This window comes from Ursus maritimus, unplaced genomic scaffold (genome assembly GCF_017311325.1).
Source record: "Ursus maritimus isolate PB19 unplaced genomic scaffold, ASM1731132v1 scaffold_7, whole genome shotgun sequence".
Classification (NCBI taxonomy): domain Eukaryota; kingdom Metazoa; phylum Chordata; class Mammalia; order Carnivora; family Ursidae; genus Ursus; species Ursus maritimus.
The window spans coordinates 39,041,628-39,058,878 of record NW_024426885.1 but is presented as its reverse complement, the minus strand read 5'-3'; the positions used below and the strand labels follow the sequence as shown (position 1 = coordinate 39,058,878).

General features: G+C 39.7%; 1 protein-coding gene across 2 annotated transcripts in view; it reads right to left on the bottom strand.

The window, feature by feature from the left end:
• Nucleotides 1-17,204, bottom strand: part of PARG (poly(ADP-ribose) glycohydrolase) — a 122,806-nt gene extending 105,602 nt beyond the window's left edge. The window contains exons 1-4 of one of the 2 annotated variants that reach the window (XM_008696177.2): nt 16,751-17,204; nt 3,772-3,838; nt 2,165-3,151; nt 912-1,095 (exon numbers count right to left, since the gene is read on the bottom strand). In XM_008696177.2, coding sequence (XP_008694399.2) covers nt 912-1,095; nt 2,165-3,151; nt 3,772-3,838; nt 16,751-16,970 — 1,458 coding nt within the window. In that variant the 5' untranslated portion in view covers nt 16,971-17,204. Of the gene's footprint in view, nt 1-911; nt 1,096-2,164; nt 3,152-3,771; nt 3,839-9,089; nt 9,110-16,750 lie in introns of those variants that run through there. The other variant, XM_040623905.1, reaches the window with a different exon arrangement.
• Between the last annotated feature and the right edge of the window lie 47 nt (nt 17,205-17,251).

Here is a 17,251-nt window from a genome sequence, read left to right as displayed (position 1 = left end):
CAGCAGGAAGCCTGCTTCTCTTTCTCTCACTCCCCCTGCTTGTGTTCCCTCTCTCACTGTCTCTCTGTCAAATAAATAAATAAAATCTTAAAAAAAAAATTGGATTATAGTGATAGTTGCCTAACTCAGTAAATTAAATATCACTGAATTGAGTGAGCACTTAAGATGGGTAAACTTTATATTCCTCAATAAAGTTGCTTCTTCAAAAAAGAAGCTAGAGAAAGTATAAAAGAGGTTACTAGGGGCCAGTGAGAAATGGAGAGTTATTGTTTAGCAAATACAGTTTCTGCGTGACATGATGAAAAATTTCCAGAAATGAATAGTAGTAATAATTGTACAACACTGTGAATGTACTTAATGCCATTGAAATGTGCACTGAAAAATGGTTAAAATGGTAAACTTTATACTACGCACATTTAACCACAATTTTTAAAAATGAGGTTTCAGACATGTTGAGTTTGAGACACCTATGGGACAGTAACAGTGATGTCTAGAAAAATCTGAAGCCAGAAAACGGGGTAAAACTAGAGAATGATTTGAGGATACTTAACCATACACAACTTTGAACTTTAGGGACTAACCCACTACCTAATATACAGTGGATGCTTAACAAATATTGTCAACTGAATTTAAAACAAAAAGAAAGAAAAGAATCCAGTGAGTTTTTTTTTAAAAATACTGAAAAAGTCAATTTCCTTATCAGCTGACAATGATTCATCCTATGGATGAATAAAGTGCTATATTAAGTAAGCTATCATTGTATTTCTCCAAGCTATAGACTTCTTAGTACTTTATATATGCAGAAAAGAGAGGCAGTTTCTATGCCTTGGTCTGTTTTCCACGTTAATAAGTATCATAATAAATCAAGACTTAAGAGTCTTTTCTCTTTATAGGTAAGAAGTAATACCTACCCGAATAGTTACTGTGTGATTGGCAGATGGTCTCAAGAGAGGCAGCCGGATCCCACACCTAGGCATTCTTCTCATCTCCTCAATAGGAGTTCCAAGCCATTTCTTATCTGGAGAAAGGTGAGGTGGAATGTATTTAGGTATCTTCCTTTCTGTTCTTTGATGCTTGATTTCACATTGTTCTTTTCTAAGGTCAAAACAAATGCATTCAGTCACAAATCACTTACTATTTTAGTTTTATTAGATACAAGTAAAAAACTCACCCAAAATGTGATTGTTTAAAGCGTGCCAAGGGGCGCTCAGTCAGTTAAGCGTCTGCCTTCGGCTCAGGTCATGATCCCAGGATCCAGGACTGAGGCCTGCATTGGGCTCCCTGCTCAGGAGGGAATCTGCTTTTTCCTCTCCCTGTACCCCTCCCCCACTCTAGGTTGAGTGCTCTCTCTCTCACACATAAATAAATAAAATCTTAAAAAAAAAAAAAAGTGTGCCAAGGCTTGCTCTCTCCTTGGTATTTATAATCAAAAGAAAAATTTATAAAACTTAGAGTAAAACTGAAGAGGTTATTTTCAAGTCTGTGGAGGAATTTCTAGAGACAGAAATCACCTTCCAAAAAATCAGACCACATAAGAATATGGGCACTGCCAAATGAGTCACGGTTCATAGTATCAGCTACTTCTCAGGTTTCTAGACAATAATTTTCAACAAAGTGAACTTATCGTGGCACACGTGATAGAAAATATCACAAAAATTACGGAGAGTAAGCTTTAAGATTCCATATGGGATAACTGTAAAAATGTGAGCTGTGTAATCAGACAGACTGGGATTTAAATCCCAGCATTACCAATCACAAGTTACAATTTCAGAGAATTCTCTAACTCAAATTTCAGTTTTCTCATTTGCAGAGTGAGTACAGTATCACCTGCCTACCCATCAGAGCATTAGAGAAATGCAGTATACGAAGACCTAGAAAAATGGATTAACAGAAGCTACTATCAACTGGGATATTTATATTCTGATAATCCCCAAAAATTTCAGAAGGAAAATCATGAAACTAAAAAAATCCAATTAACAATATTTATTTACTTCTTGTTTTCTGTTTCTGGTCTTTTTGAATCTAGGTTTAAATTTACCACAAACAATTAACAGAAACACAACTATTTCTTTGCTTCAGTATAAACCATAACTTTGTTAAACCCCCTTACAAAATTATAAAAAGTATTATACTATTGGAGATACTTTTTGTTGAAAAAAATTACCTTTTGTCCTCTGCTTTGGGCATTCTCATGAAATGATCTGTGATTTTAGAATCCTTTTTCCCATGTTGCTTGGAATTCCTGCATTCTACATTCAGGCTAGAAGTACTTCCAGGTGGTTTGGCATTTAAATCATTCATTCCACTCCGAGTCTCTCCTCCTTCAAATTGAAAATGTAATCGAATTTCACCTCCTTTAGAAGAAGACCGTTTCCTCAATTCAGTGTCAGCTTCTCTTGCTTGGAACCTTGAAGGTTTACTTGCTGTTTGGGAGGAATTGCTATCTTCTTGCTCATCAAAACCCGGACTTGTCTCTTCATCTGCTTCTGAGTCCTGACAACTATTTTTGGAATTATCCACATCCATTGGTGACTCAGGTTCACTTTCTTTCTCAAAGGGAGGAGAATTTCCCAAACTACTTTCTTGTCTACTTAATTTGTTGGCATTTTTCAGTTCAGTACCAACATCCTCAGAGCCGATGTCCGACAAGGGACTCTCTGGAACCACATCTATCTCTTCCTGCTGACAACCTGCACAATCTTCTACAGGATAGCAAGACTTGCTGCACTTCTGGTGGCTTCTGGCTTCTCTAGCCTGTTCACCTTCTGTGGTCTGCTTTGCATTTGTAAACTTCACAGGTGTCAAAAACTGTTGGTTATCTCTACTTCCCTCACTATCTATGTCACTGCGATCATCATTTCGGGGTGATTGATCAACATTAGCATTACTGAACTGCTCTGGTACCAGAGTTACTGTTGAAGGTTCACTTTCTAAAAGACGCTCTGTATGTTTCCCTTCATTTTGCCACTTACACATAGCTGCAGTCTGATGCTGGTTCAAATATTGTGTACTTTTTTCAACAGGTGATTTACCAAGACTTAGCTGAGAAACATTTTCTAATTTTTCCATATTATGTTGATAAAAGTTATCTTTTTGTACAGAACTCATCATGGATTCCACTCTTGTATTGTTGTTTTCTTTACTATGCAAACTACAACAGAATAGAAAGAACTAATGAGACAACAGAACTTATGATACAATAAAAAGAATTTATGGTATAAAAAAATCACTTATCCAATCACACTCCCAGTGTCACAGCAATAATTAAACTACTGGTGATTACCTAAACACAGAGCATGCTCTTTCCTGACTCCATGACTTTGCACATATGCTTATAATGCTCTTTCCCCAACTCTATGCCTGGGAAACATCTGCCCTTCCTTTAAATGTTAAACTTCACTCCCTCCTGGCAGGCCTTCCTGCAAGGTAAAGCTAATTCTTTATTCTATATGCTAACCACTACTGTTCTCTGTTTATATCTTTACTGCCTATTTATCACACTATGTAATAATCACGTATTTTTGCATCTGCCACCAGTATACTGTAAGTATCGTAAAGACAGAGGCTATATTTTTCTTTCATCTCTCTGTATGTCAAGTATATAGGACAGACCCTAGCACATGAGACCCTCTAAAAAATTATTATTTATAAGCTGAAAGAATGAATAAATATAAAGAAAAATGGGAAAGCAAGGAGAAAAAGTAGCCCGAAGCAAGATAAAACATTCATATATCACGTTATTCATTTTTCTATACAGGCACGTTTCTATACCTTTCTGATTCAGTTGTCTTGATTCCTTTAGTGTCCATCCAACTGGTAATAGTCTTTTGCTTGAAAACTGTAAAAAAAAAAAAAAAATTACGCACACCAAAACAATTATGTATACGCATACCTGCCTTTAAAGATAAAAGACCTATAGCAGCATTTATACATGTAAGGCATTGTGCTAGGTTCTGTGAATTAAACAGAGATTAATCATTCCTTTCACACTCGAGCAATGGGAGATAAGACAGAAATATAAACGCATTTGACATAGACTAGAAAGTGACAGGCCCCTGAGACAGCTCGTATGGCCTAATGGATGAGAGTACAGGTTCTGAAATCAAATCACCTGGATTCAAATCCTAGCTCTCCCATTAGATTCCTATGTGTCTTTGCGAGGGATCATTTTTCCTGTCTCTCAGATTCCTTATTTGTAAACTTGCAAATTAACAGTACCTCCCCTGGGCTTCTTATGAGGTTTAAATTAAATAACACATGCAAGGTGTTTAAGGCACAATCTGGTACATGCTCAGTAAATGTTGGTTCTTAACTACCTTTAGTATTAAAAGAGATCCTGATAAAGAATTCAGGTATTTCCAAGAAAAGACTACTTAAGGGAACTGGAGTAAGTGGGACAATCTGATTAAGTAGGGCTTGAATTGTTCCTTGAAGAATAAACATGTAGTCACATAAAGGGAAAATCATAAGCAAAGGCACCAATGACAGGGAAATATAAAGAACTTAAAAAGAAAGCAACAGAAAATATTATTGAGAAGTCAGCTAGAACCATATCATAGAGGTTCTTGAATAACCCACAAAAAAGAGGTACAAAAAAGTCTCAGATAACACTCAGAGCTGTAATTCCAGAACTCAAATCTAAGAGGTGCCCAGTCATGCACGATACATACCCTGGAGGGCAAATCTGAAGGGCCAAGAAGGAAGAGCCTATTGGTAGAAACTAGCAAGAAAGCTATTGGTCTAGGTCAATGATTTCCAAAACATCTGAATCATCAGGGGGCTGGTAATTAATGGATCCTAGAGCCAGGCCCTAGACCTACTATGTATGATAATGGAGTCACAAGGGAATCTGTATTTTTTTCAAAAAGTGATTTTGATGATCATCAACTAGGTTGGAGAGCTAATGGTGAAGGACCAAAATTAGTCATTGTGAGAATAGAGAATAAAAGTTTAGAAATAAGGTGGAAGATACACTGAGAGCTGTGAGTCCTGGAGTTTCACAGTGGGGTTGAGCTTCAGCTGCCCAGAGTGACCACCTGCTCAGTAACTTACCTCACCTTGCTTCTTTCTCTGCCCTATCTCTCTTCCCACTTCCCCCACCAGGGATCCACCTTGCATCAGAAAAGCGACCACTTTCTGCAAGGTAGGAGGTGTGGAGAAGTGAATCTGAGGCAATATATGGGAAGGTAGACCCTGGGGGGGGGGGGGCTCAGTCAGCACGCTACCAGCAAGTGATAGACCAGCAGACCACAAAATCAGAACTTTTAGAAGTCTGCTCCAGTAACATTGCTCCAGTAGCTAAGTTTGGGGGCGTGGGGGTGGAACCTTCACTGGTACAGTGTGGTCTCAGAACCCTCAGGGTCACAGAAAAACTGTCAGTGCCCGAGTACGGCAGAGCTCCCAGGTATCCGAGCAGGGATGCCAGCTGCAGAGTGAGCCGAAAAGTGGGCTCTCAGCTCAGGGTTGCCATAAAACATGATCCCCACTTCAAGCAGGGGCCCAACAAGCAGCAGATCTGGGGAGACTCCCCTTCCTCCCTTGGGAGGAGCTGCCATGAGGGTGTCACAGGAATCTACTGGGTTTAACAGGGATCGTGTGCCAGAGATAGAAATGCTCGGTCACAGGCTGGGTGAGTATGGAGTGTGGACAGAGACCAGGGAGACAGGAGTGATTGCTTTTCTCTGAGGGTGCACTGAAGAGTGGGGGCCCCAAGCTCTTGGCTCCTCTGGGGACAGAGATTGGGAGGCTGCCACTTTCATTCTCAACCTCTAAAGCTGTGCGGAAAAGCCTTCAGGGAACAAAAGCTACAGATAGCACACCTGAGCAGATTACTTAGCCTGGCCCCTGGCAAGGGCAGTGCAATGCCCCACAGGGCAAATCCGCCAGAAGATCAGCAAGAACTTCCAGCCAAGTTTACCAATGAATGAGAACCGCAAATCTCCAGCACTAGCAGACTACAAAACCTAGAATTCATGGCTTTTTTCCCATGATTCTATGTCTTTCAACTTTAATTTTTTTAATTTTCTTTATTTTCTTCTTTTTCTTTTTCTTGAATTATTCTTCCTTCCTTTTTCAACCAACCTCTTATCAATTCCTTTTTCAAAATCTTATTTTTCATTTTTACAGTCATATGCCATCCCTTCATTGTATTTAACCTTATTATATATATATGTGTGTATATGTATATATGTCTTTCTTTAAAATTTTGGGATGCAGTGTCTTCTAACAGACCAAAACATACCCAAACGCTAGTGTATGGCTCTGTTCTATTCATCTGCCTGATCACATTTTTTAAAAAATTTTTCATCTTTCTTTTTTCAACCAACTTCTCATCAATTCCGTTTTAAAAATTTTTTTAATTTTCATTTTTACAGTCATATCCCTTCCCTTCATTGTATTTAACCTTATTTTTGTACATATGTAAGTTTTTCTTTCTTTAAAATTTTGGGATGCAGTTTCTTCTAAAACACCAAAATACATCCAAACTCTAGTATATGGCTCTGTTCTATTCACAAGCCTGATCATATTTTCTTTCTTTTTTTCTTTTTTCTTTTCCCCCGCCCCGTTTTGGATCTCTTCAGATTTGTTTAGTGTATGTTTCTCTGGGGTCGTTGTTACCCTTTTAGCAGTTTGTTCCCTCATTCATCGATTCTTCTCTCAACAAAATAACAAAATGGAAAAATTCACCTCAAAAAATAGAACTAGAGGCAGCTAGTTCTCCCAGGGACCAACTCCCAGGGACCTAATCAATACGGACATTATTAAGATGTCAGAACTGGAGTTCAGAATAACAATTATAAAGATAATTAATAGCTGGGCTTGAAAAAAGCATAGAAGACACTAGAGAATCTGTTTCTGGAGAAATAAAATCTAACCAAGTTGAAATCAAAAAGGCTATTTATGAGATGCAATCAAAAATGGAGGCTCTAACTGCTAGGATAAATGAGGCAGAAGAGAGAATTAGTGACACAGAAGACCAAATGATGGAGAATAAAGAAGCTGAGAAAAAGAGAGAGAAGCAACTACTGAATCATGAGGGGAGAACTTGAGAGGTAAGTGATACCATAAAGCGAAACGATATTAGAATAATTGGGATCCCAGAAGAAGACGAGAAAGAGGAGCAGCAGGTATATGGGAGCAAATTATACTGGAGAACTTCCCTAATTTGGGGAAGGAAACAGGCATCAAAATCCAGGTGGCTCAGAGAACCCCCCTCAAAATCAATAAAAATAGGACTGGCATGATATATTTAGGGTACTAAACGAGAAAAATATGCAGCCAAGAGTACTTTACCCAGGTAGGCAGTCACTGAAAATAGAAACAGAGATAAAAAGCTTCCAGGACAAACAGAAACTAAAAGAATTTGCAATCACCAAACCAGCTCTACAAAAAATATTAAAAGGGGTCATCTAAGCAAAGAGATAGCCCAAAAGTAACATAGACCAGAAAGGAACAGAGACACTATACAGTAACAGTCACCTTACAGGCAATACAATGGCACTAAATTCATACCTTTCACTAGTTACTCTGAAAGCAAGTGGCCTACATGTCCCAATCAAAAGACACAGGGTATCAGATTGGATATAAAAAGCAAGACCCATCAATATGCTGCCCGCAAGAGACTCATTTTAGACCAAAAGACACCTTCAGATTTAAAGTGAGGGGATGGAAAAACATTTACCATGTTAATAGACATAAAAAAAAAAAAAATGCTGGGGTGGCAATCCTTATGTCAGACAAATTAGATTTTAAACAAAAGGCTGTAATAAGAAATGAGGAAGGACACTATATTATAAAGAGTCTATCCAACAAGAAGATCTAACAATTGTAAATATTTATGCCCCTAACATGGGAGCAGCCAATTAATAACAAAATCAGAGAAACACATAAAAAATAATACAATAACAGTAGGGGACTTTAACACCCCCCTCCCTGAAATGGACAGATCATCTAAGCAAAAGATCAACAAGGAAATAAGGGCTTTAAATGCCACACTGGACAAGATGGATTTCACAGATGTATTCAGAACATTACAACTCAAAGCTACAGAATACACACTCTTCTCTAGTGCACATGGAACACTCTCCAGAATAGATCACATTGTGGGTCACAAATCATATCTCAATCAGTACCAAAAGACTGGGATCATTCCCTGCATATTTTTGGACCACAATGCTTTGAAACTCGAACTCAATCACAAGAGGAAAGTTGGGAAGAACTCAAATACATGGAGGCTAAAGAGCATCCTACTAAAAAATGAATGGGTCAACCAGGAAATTAAAAAAGAATGTAAAAAATTCAAGGAAACAAATGAAAATGAAAACACAACTGTTCAAAACCTTTGGGATGCAGCAAAGGCAGTCCTAAGAGGGAAGTATATAGCAATACAAGCCTTTCTCAAGAAACAAGAAAGATCTCAAATACACAATCTAACCTTACACCTGGGGAAAGAACAGCAAATAAAGCCTAAACCCAGCAGAAGAAGAGAAATTAGAAAGATCAGAGCAGAAATCAATGAAATAGAAGCCAAAAGAACAGAACAGATCAAAGAAACTAGGAGCTGGATCTTTTAAAGAATTCATAAGACTGATAAACCCCTGGCCAAACTTATCAAAAAGAAAAGAGGAAGGACCCAAATAAATATAATCATGAATGAAAGAGGAGAGATCACAACCAACACCGAAAAAATACAATTATAAGAACACTATGAGCAACTATCTGCCAACAAATTAGACAATCTGAAAGAAATGGATGCATTCCTAGAGGCGTATAAACTACCAAAATTGAACCAAGAAGAAACAGAAAACTTGAACAGACCCATACTCAGCAAGGAAATTGAAGAAGTAATCAAAAATCTCCCAGCAAACAAAACCTAGGGCCAGATGGCTTCCCAGGGGTATTCTACCAAACATTTAAAGAAAAATTAATACCTATTCTTCTGAAACTGTTCCAAAAAACAGAAATGGAAAACATCCAAACTCATTTTATGAGGCCAGCATTACCTTGATCCCAAAACCAGACGAAGACCTCAGCAAAAAGGAGAATTACAGACCAATATCCCTGATGAACATGGATGCAAAAATTCTCACCAAAATACTAGCCAATAGGATCCAACAGTACATTCAAAGGATTATTCACCACGACCAAGTAGAATTTATTCCTGGGCTGCAAGGATGGTTCAACATCTGTAAATCAATCAATGTGAAACACTACATTAATAAAAGAAAGGACAAGAGCCATATGATACTCTTAACAGATGCAGAAAAAGCATCTGACAAAGTACAACATCCTTTCTTGACTAAAACTCTATACAGTGTAGGGTGCCTGGGTGGCTCAGTAGTTAAGTGTCTGCCTTCAGCTCAGGTCATGATCCCAGGGTCCTAGGATCGAGTCCCACTTCAGGCTCCCTGCTCAGCGGGAAGCCTGCTTCTCCCTCTCCCACTCCCCCGCTTGTATTCCCTCTCTCACTATCTCTCTGTCGAATAAATAAATAAAATCTTAAAAAAAAAAAAAAAACTCTATACAGTGTAGGGATAGAGGGTACATACCTCAGTATCATAAAAGCCATCTATGAAACACCCACAGTGAATATCATTCTCAATGGGGAAAAACTGAGAGCTTTTCCCCTAAGGTCAGGAACATGGCAGGGATGTCCACTATCACCACTGCTGTTCAACATAGTACTAGAAGTCCTAGCCACAGCAATCAGACAACAAAAAGAAATAAAAGGCATCCGAATCAACAAAGAAGTCAAACTCTCACTCTTTGCAGATGATGTGATACTTTATGTGGAAAACCTAACAGACTCCACCCAAAATTTCTAGAACTCATACAGCAATTCAGCAACATGGCAGGATGTAAAATCAATGCACGGAACCATTTGCATTTCTATACACCAACAACGAGACAGAAGAAAGAGAAACTAAGGAGTCAAACCCATTTACAATTGCACCCAAAACCTTAACATACCTAGGAATAAATCTAACCAAAGAGGCAAAGGATCTGTACTCAGAAAACTATAGAATACTCATGAAAAGAAATTGAGGAAGACACAAAGAAATGGAAAAGCGTTCCATGTTTATGGATTGGAAGAACAAATAGTGCAAAAATGTCTACACTACCTAGAGCAATCTACACATTCAATGCAATCCCTATCAAAATACCATCAACTTTTTTCACAGAAATGGAACATATAAACCTAAAATTTGTAATGGAACCAGAGAAGACCCTGAATAGCCAGAGAAATGTTGAAGAAAACCAAAGCTGGTGGCATCACAATTCTAGACTTCAAGCACTATTACAAAGCTGTAATCATCAAGACAGTATGGTACTGGCACAAAAACAGACACATAGTTCAATGGAACAGAACAGAGAACTCAGAAATGGACTCTCAACTCTATGGTCAACTAATCTTTGACAAAGCAGGAAAGAATATCCAAAGGAAAAAAAAAAGTCTCTTCAACAAATGGTGGTGGGAAAATTGGACAGGCACATGCAAAAGAATGAAACTGGACCATTTCCTTACATCATATACAAAAATAGACTCAAAATGGATGAAAGACCTAAATGTGAGACAGGAATCCACCAAAATCCTTGAGGAGAACACAGGCAGCAACCTCTTCAACCTTCGCCACAGCAACTTCTTGCTAAACATATCGCCAAACGCAAGGGAAGCAAGGGCAAAAATGAACTACTGGGACTTCATCAAGATAAAAAGCTTTCACATAGGCAGAAGACATGAACAGACATTTCTGCAAAGAAGACATCCAAATGGCCAACAGACACATGAAAAAGTGCTCAACATCACTTGGCACCAGGGAAATACAAATCAAAACCACAATGAGATACCACCTCATACCAGTCAGAATGGCTAATATTAACAAGCCAGGAAATGACAGATGTTGGCAAGGATGTGGAGAAAGGAGAACCCTCCTACACTGTTGACAGGCATGCAAGCTGGTGCAGCCACTCTGGAAAACATGGAGGTTCCTCAAAAAGTTGAAAATAGAGCTACCCTACAACCCAGCAATTGCACTATTCGGTGTTTATCCCAAAGATACAAATGTAGTAATCCGAAGGGGCACCTGCACTTAATGTTTATAGCAGCAATGTCCACAATAGCCAAACTATGGAAAGAGCCTAGATGTCCATCGACAGATGAATGGATAAAGATGTGGAGAATATATATATATATATAATGGAATATTATACAGCCATCAAAAATTGAAATCTTGCCATTTGCAATGGCGTGGATGGAACTAGAGGGTATTATGCTAAGTGAAATAAGTCAATCAGAGAAAGACAATTATCATATGATCTCACTGATATGTGGAATTTGAGAAATAAGGCAGAGGATCATAGGGGAAGAGAGGAAAAAATGAAACAAGAAGAAACCAGAGAGGGAGATAAACCATAAGAGATTCTTAATCTCAGGAAATAAATTGAGGGTTACTAGAGTGGAGGGGGGTGGGAGGGATGGGGTGGCTAGGCGATGGACACCTGGGAGGGTATGTGTTGTGGTGAGTGCTGTGTATTGTGTAAGACTGATGAATCACAGACCTGTACCCCTGAAATAAATAATACATTATATTTTTTAAAAAAGTTGAGAAATGAGCTATCACAGACTTCACAATGATTTAAGTTAAGGGTGACACTAAGCTTTAAGTTTCATAGACTTGAAAGATGGTTATAGCATCAAGTAAAAATGCAGACTATAAGAAAACTGGAGGGGCACCTGGGTGGCTCACTCAGTTAAACATCTGCCTTAGGCTCAGGTCATGATCCCAGGGTCCTGTAAGGGAGTCCTGAATCGGGCTCTTCGCTCAGCAGGGAGCATGCATGCTTCTCCCTCTGCTTGCCGCTCCCCCTGCTTGTGCTCTCTCTCTGACAAATAAATAAATAAAATCTTAAAAAAATTTTTTTAAAAAAGAGGGCTTTGCCACCCTTCCGTGTAAGGGGTGGCGCCTACATCCCTGCTCTTTAAAAAAAAAAAAAAAAAAAAGAGACAACTGGATTTAGGGGAAAATATGATAAGATCAACATGAACATACTAAATTTGAGATGCCAAAGAGATAACTAGATAGAAATGACCAGCAGACAACAGCAAAAGTAGAATTGGTGGCTCAGTAGAGGAAGATGCAACATAAATAAATGCAAACCACAATTGACATAAGCATTAAAAATAAGCATGCCTTCAAAATTAACTGTACTGCCTATGGATTAAATGCATATAAGTTTAAGAAATGTACATAAGTATAAGAAAATATAAAATGTTAAACATTCTCAACTATTCTCCAAACTGCAATGTAAGAACCTAGGCACCTTAAGTCACAGATTTATTGTCAATTGCTTATGTCTCCTCAAACTCCTCAAACACCATATCATAAGCAAAAGAGATGCTATCCTAAATATATGAAAATCAACAGCTTTATCACTGTATTTGAGTGCCATATAATTCATTCCTTACATAAAATACTAACATTCCAACTAGTAAAAATCTTTGATCAGCATTTTAAAAATAGTTTCCGTCACAAAAAAAGTAATTATATTTTTCTTGTTAAACACCACTATTTCAGTGATTTTTATTAAGTTAGTACTTCCACATAAAATCAGGCTTCAGAGAAAAAAAATAAGCTTCAATCAGAAGAGGATTAACTACTTGATTCCAAGACTTCTTCTATAGTTCCATCTTTCTCTATTTAATTTCATTACATCAAACACAAGTGTAGAAAATCCTCAAATTACAAAGCAGCAAGGAGCCAGAAATTAACTTTTTGAGTCAGTGTGGAGTTTAGAACACCTCTCACCATAAATACAAGGATTAAATGGTATGCAATGGCTAGGTTCCAATAACACACATGAAGCACAGCACTACGAGGGCAAGTCTACAGAACTGAAAGACTGCGTACATTATTTCATTAGAAACTACAAAGTGTTCAACTCTTACACTGAGAATGTGTCCTCTCTCCAGCTTCAAGTTTCCTATTATAATTCCTGAAGCCTGTGAACAGCATAAAGGAGGAGGAGCAAGAGCTGAAGAAGCAATATTTCCTGATAATAAACATTCCTCGGTCCTTCTGAGAGCCCTATTTCTTGTTCCAATACCACTATTTCTGGCTTTCAAACATTCTTTTGCAATACACCACAGGACTGCTTCAGAATTTTTCCCCCTTATTCCTGAAATGAGCATAAAATTATGCTTCCCACGTTATCTTGTAATTTTTCTTTTTACTAGAAATAATCACAGCAAACAAAAAGGAGGGCAGTAGGAGGTGATGAAAAAGATACAAGATCTGGAGTCAAACAAGATCTTGGACCGAGATCTTTGCTCAGTCACTTACTACTACTTCATTTCTTTGAGCTTCTATTTTCTTACCTATAAAATAGGGTTAGCAGTAAATACCTACTTCGAGGCTTATGTAGATCAATGAGAGAATATACTAAGTGTCCAGTTTCACAAAGCTGAAATTCAACAAATGTATTCTTTCCCAACACTTTCATCCAATCTCTTTTTCACTGAGATTAGTAGTTCTCTAACTTTATTCTGATTTCACACGATTTACACTTAATCTCCTTAGGAACATCACTCAGTAACCAGTGTATTTCAATGTTCAATGAGCAAATCAATTAAGTGCTGCTATGGACACAGGGAAAAGACACAAAATGCTTTGAAATTCACCTTCATTTTAAAGGAACACCCCACCTCCACAAAAAGTCTCCTTCCTCCAGCACCAGCAAGATAAGGTATCTGAAGCAAGGGTATGGTGAGACCAAAGAGATGGAGAGTGGGAGTTCTGAGATGAGGAAAGAGGTCTGAAGATGCTTTTGACAGCACTGAGGCTGAAGGAATGATATGGAGGAAAGGGAAAAACCGGCTCCAGCTCTCCCACCCCCTGTACCGCAACCACCACCACCACCCACCACTGACCTACATTTAGACCATGCCTGGATCAGGGAAAGAAACTCTAGGTAGTTATAAAAGGCAGAAAAGAGGAGCTCCCATCAGAAGGTGAATAGCATCCTGAGTTCTGCCTACATGCAGATTTGCAGATTCCAACCAATATAAGAAATATGCCCGGGGGGTAAATAACACAAAATTTAAAGATGTTGAATGAATATCCATTTCCTTTTCTCACTTACTCTCCTAACTATATACTAGAATTTTAAATACCGAGCTCCTAAAAGAATTCCAAATTTGAAACAATAGTTTTTGCTTAGACTCTGAACATTTCATTAATTGGTGTCCTGTACCCAGCATACAAAAACATTTACACATATCAAGTACAGCCCAAGTATTAATTTGGTTCCTCTTCTGCAGAAATCTGCAGAAAACAGGAAGATCCAACCATGAGGACTGACTGCCCCCCTCCACTTGCAACAAACTCTTCCACCTTTATATGCAAATAAAGTTAATGGGCCCACAAATTAGCCTCTTGCAGAAGTCAGATACAATACTTGGAGGTCACTCTCAGTTGTCCCTCTCCTCCACTCTCCTTCACCAACTTCTCTGAAATCTACGGCCTAAATCTTAAATCCATTCTTTCCCCTCCATCTTCAAAACAGCACCAATATCAAAAGAACAGGTACATCACTTTTTGGACAACTGCATTTGTTTCCTGCAACTGGTCTCCTTGTCTACTCTTGATTTTCTCTAACCCAGCGTTATATAAACGACTTTTTTTTTTTTAGTGAAATACAGACAACGTAAGAATTCGTCATACATAATAGGTATTACCTCATAAAACATGTTTGTAATAAATATGGCATATTGGGGCGCCTGGGTGGCGCAGTCGTTAAGCGTCTGCCTTCAGCTCAGGGTGTGATCCCGGCGTTATGGGACCCAGCCCCACCCACATCAGGCTCCTCCGCTATGAGGCTGCTTCTTCCTCTCCCACTCCCCCTGCTTGTGTTCCCTCTCTCGCTGGCTGTCTCTATCTCTGTTAAGTAAATAAATAAAATCTTTTTTAAAAAATATGGCATATTTACCCAATTCATAGTTTTCTTACTCTGGGTACCAGGGGAAATTTATACAGAGGACTGCAGTCAGAGAAGTCCTAAGGCCACTAAGCCATCTTTTCTAAAATATTAACCAAATGTTATCTCCCTTTTTAAAAGGTTTCAGTGGCTCCCCACTAACCACAGAATAAAGTCCAAACTCCTTGAAATGGCACTAAAATTTGTCCATAGTAAGTTCTGCCTTCCTCCTGGCCTCAAGTCCTGTCACTCCTGTCCTTTCATGCTCCAGTCCTACCACCTTTGCACATGCCATTTCCTCTACATATTCAATTCTTTCTCTCCTTGATCCATATAGCAAATCCTGCTCATCCTTCAATATTTAGTTGAGGTCTACTCCCCACTGCCTCTAAGTCGTGAGAGAACTAAGTATACACCATTCACCCAAAGACTGCCTGACCTCTGGCCAGCCTCTTACACTGTTGACAAATGCATCCTTTTTAAAATGTTCTCTTTTCTGCATGACACAAGAAAAGCCAGGCTTTCATCCTACTCTTTTGGCTGCTTCTCTTCAGTCTACTCTTAGATAATGGTGTTTCTAAAGTTTCTGTCCTAGGTCACCTTTATTTTGTCTACATGCTTTATATGATCTAATCTACTTCCATAGCATCAATTATCACATTTATGCCAAGAATCCCCAAATCTATATTTCCAGCACAAATATATTTCTTACAAGGTATAAACCCACAGCTCCCATTCTCTCTGAATCCATCCATTTCTTTCCTTCCCTACTGCCAACAACCAAGTATAAACCATCACTATCTCCCACCTAGACTAACTCCTTTAGTCTTAGGCCTGCACTTTCGCTCCCTTTCAATCCATTCTTCATTTTCTACACACCAGCCAGAGACCTTAAAAAAAAAAAAAAAGTGTGTGCATGCACATATATATAGTCACTTCCCCACTGAAAATGCATTAAAAGCTTCTCATTGCCCTTAGAGGTAAAGTTCAAAACTCTCAGCACCGTATATTTCCCAGTATGATCTGATCTTTGCCTACCTCCCTGCAGCCCTCTCACTACTCTCTCCTGCTGACAGTATGCACCAGCTGCACTTCAGGAACACTTCCTTACTTCCTCTTTTCTAGCTAACTCTTCATCCATTTTCTGTCCTCAAAATAAGCACCTCATCTTCTGGGAGATTATCTTTGATCCCAGACTGGATTAAGACTCCTAACTCCTACCATAATGATGTATGTCCCTCACCTGTCAGCATGTGGACTTCTGTAATTGTTTATCTCTCCTGATAGATTTTAGGATCTGAAGACAGAGCCCAAGTTACTCTTGTTCAACACTGTATGCCAGAAACAAGCACAATGCCAGCTAATACTAACAGCTCTGCAACCCCAGGATGTAAAATCTGAACCAGGATAAGTTGTGACCTTCTTTGTACCTTTCTTTCCATCTAAAAGGCTGAAGCTTCCATACACAATTAGACTTCCTTAACAACTAAGGCAATTTCCCTTCTCAGTCAAACCCGGGGAAAGCAAACAGGTGGAGTCTACTGCCATTTTCCGCCTTGTGAGCGACTGCTCATCAGGGTTTCTCACATCACCAATCCCAACGAGGAAAATGCGGCCGCATTCCCCTACTAGTGGCCTTAGTGGCTCGGCAAAACGGCCTCAGAGTGGTGGACACAAAACCAGAAAGGGGTGACTGGAGTCCCTGGGTCCCCAGACAGAGACCAAGAAGAGGTTGGGGCCAAAGCCGAGGACAAAGATCTTTATTTTCCCCACGTACCAAGCGAGGTGGAGCTGCCTCTGTGCGGTCCCGCCCGCCCCGGGACGCAGCCTGACGAGGACGGTGGGACCCTGAACTGCACGGGAGCGTCCTTGGAATCGAGGACGCGCCTCTGCCTGCCCGGGAAGCTCCGGGCGTCCGAGGCGGCCGGCGGAGAAGTTGCAGCGGTGCCCCAGCGGGGTCGCTTGGTGCAGGGCTCACAGCCGGGGCCCGCACTCATGCTTGGGACCCGCAGCGCAGAGTCCCCGGGCCGGCCCGGGCGGAGAGCCTCATTCACTAACCCTAAGAGGGACGGACTGCGCCTCCTCGGCGCCTCCTGGCACCATTCCCTCTCTGCCGCTGCCTGTTTCTGAAGTTGCTGCTCCGCCGGCCTCCCAAGCCAAGCCCTAGCCAGTCGCCTGCCTTCCCTCTTCCACAGACACCCCCACCTGCCTCAGGATGCGCCGCTTTGATTCTGGCTTGGTTCACTTTCCCACCACCGGAAGGCTGCCGTCAGGCGCT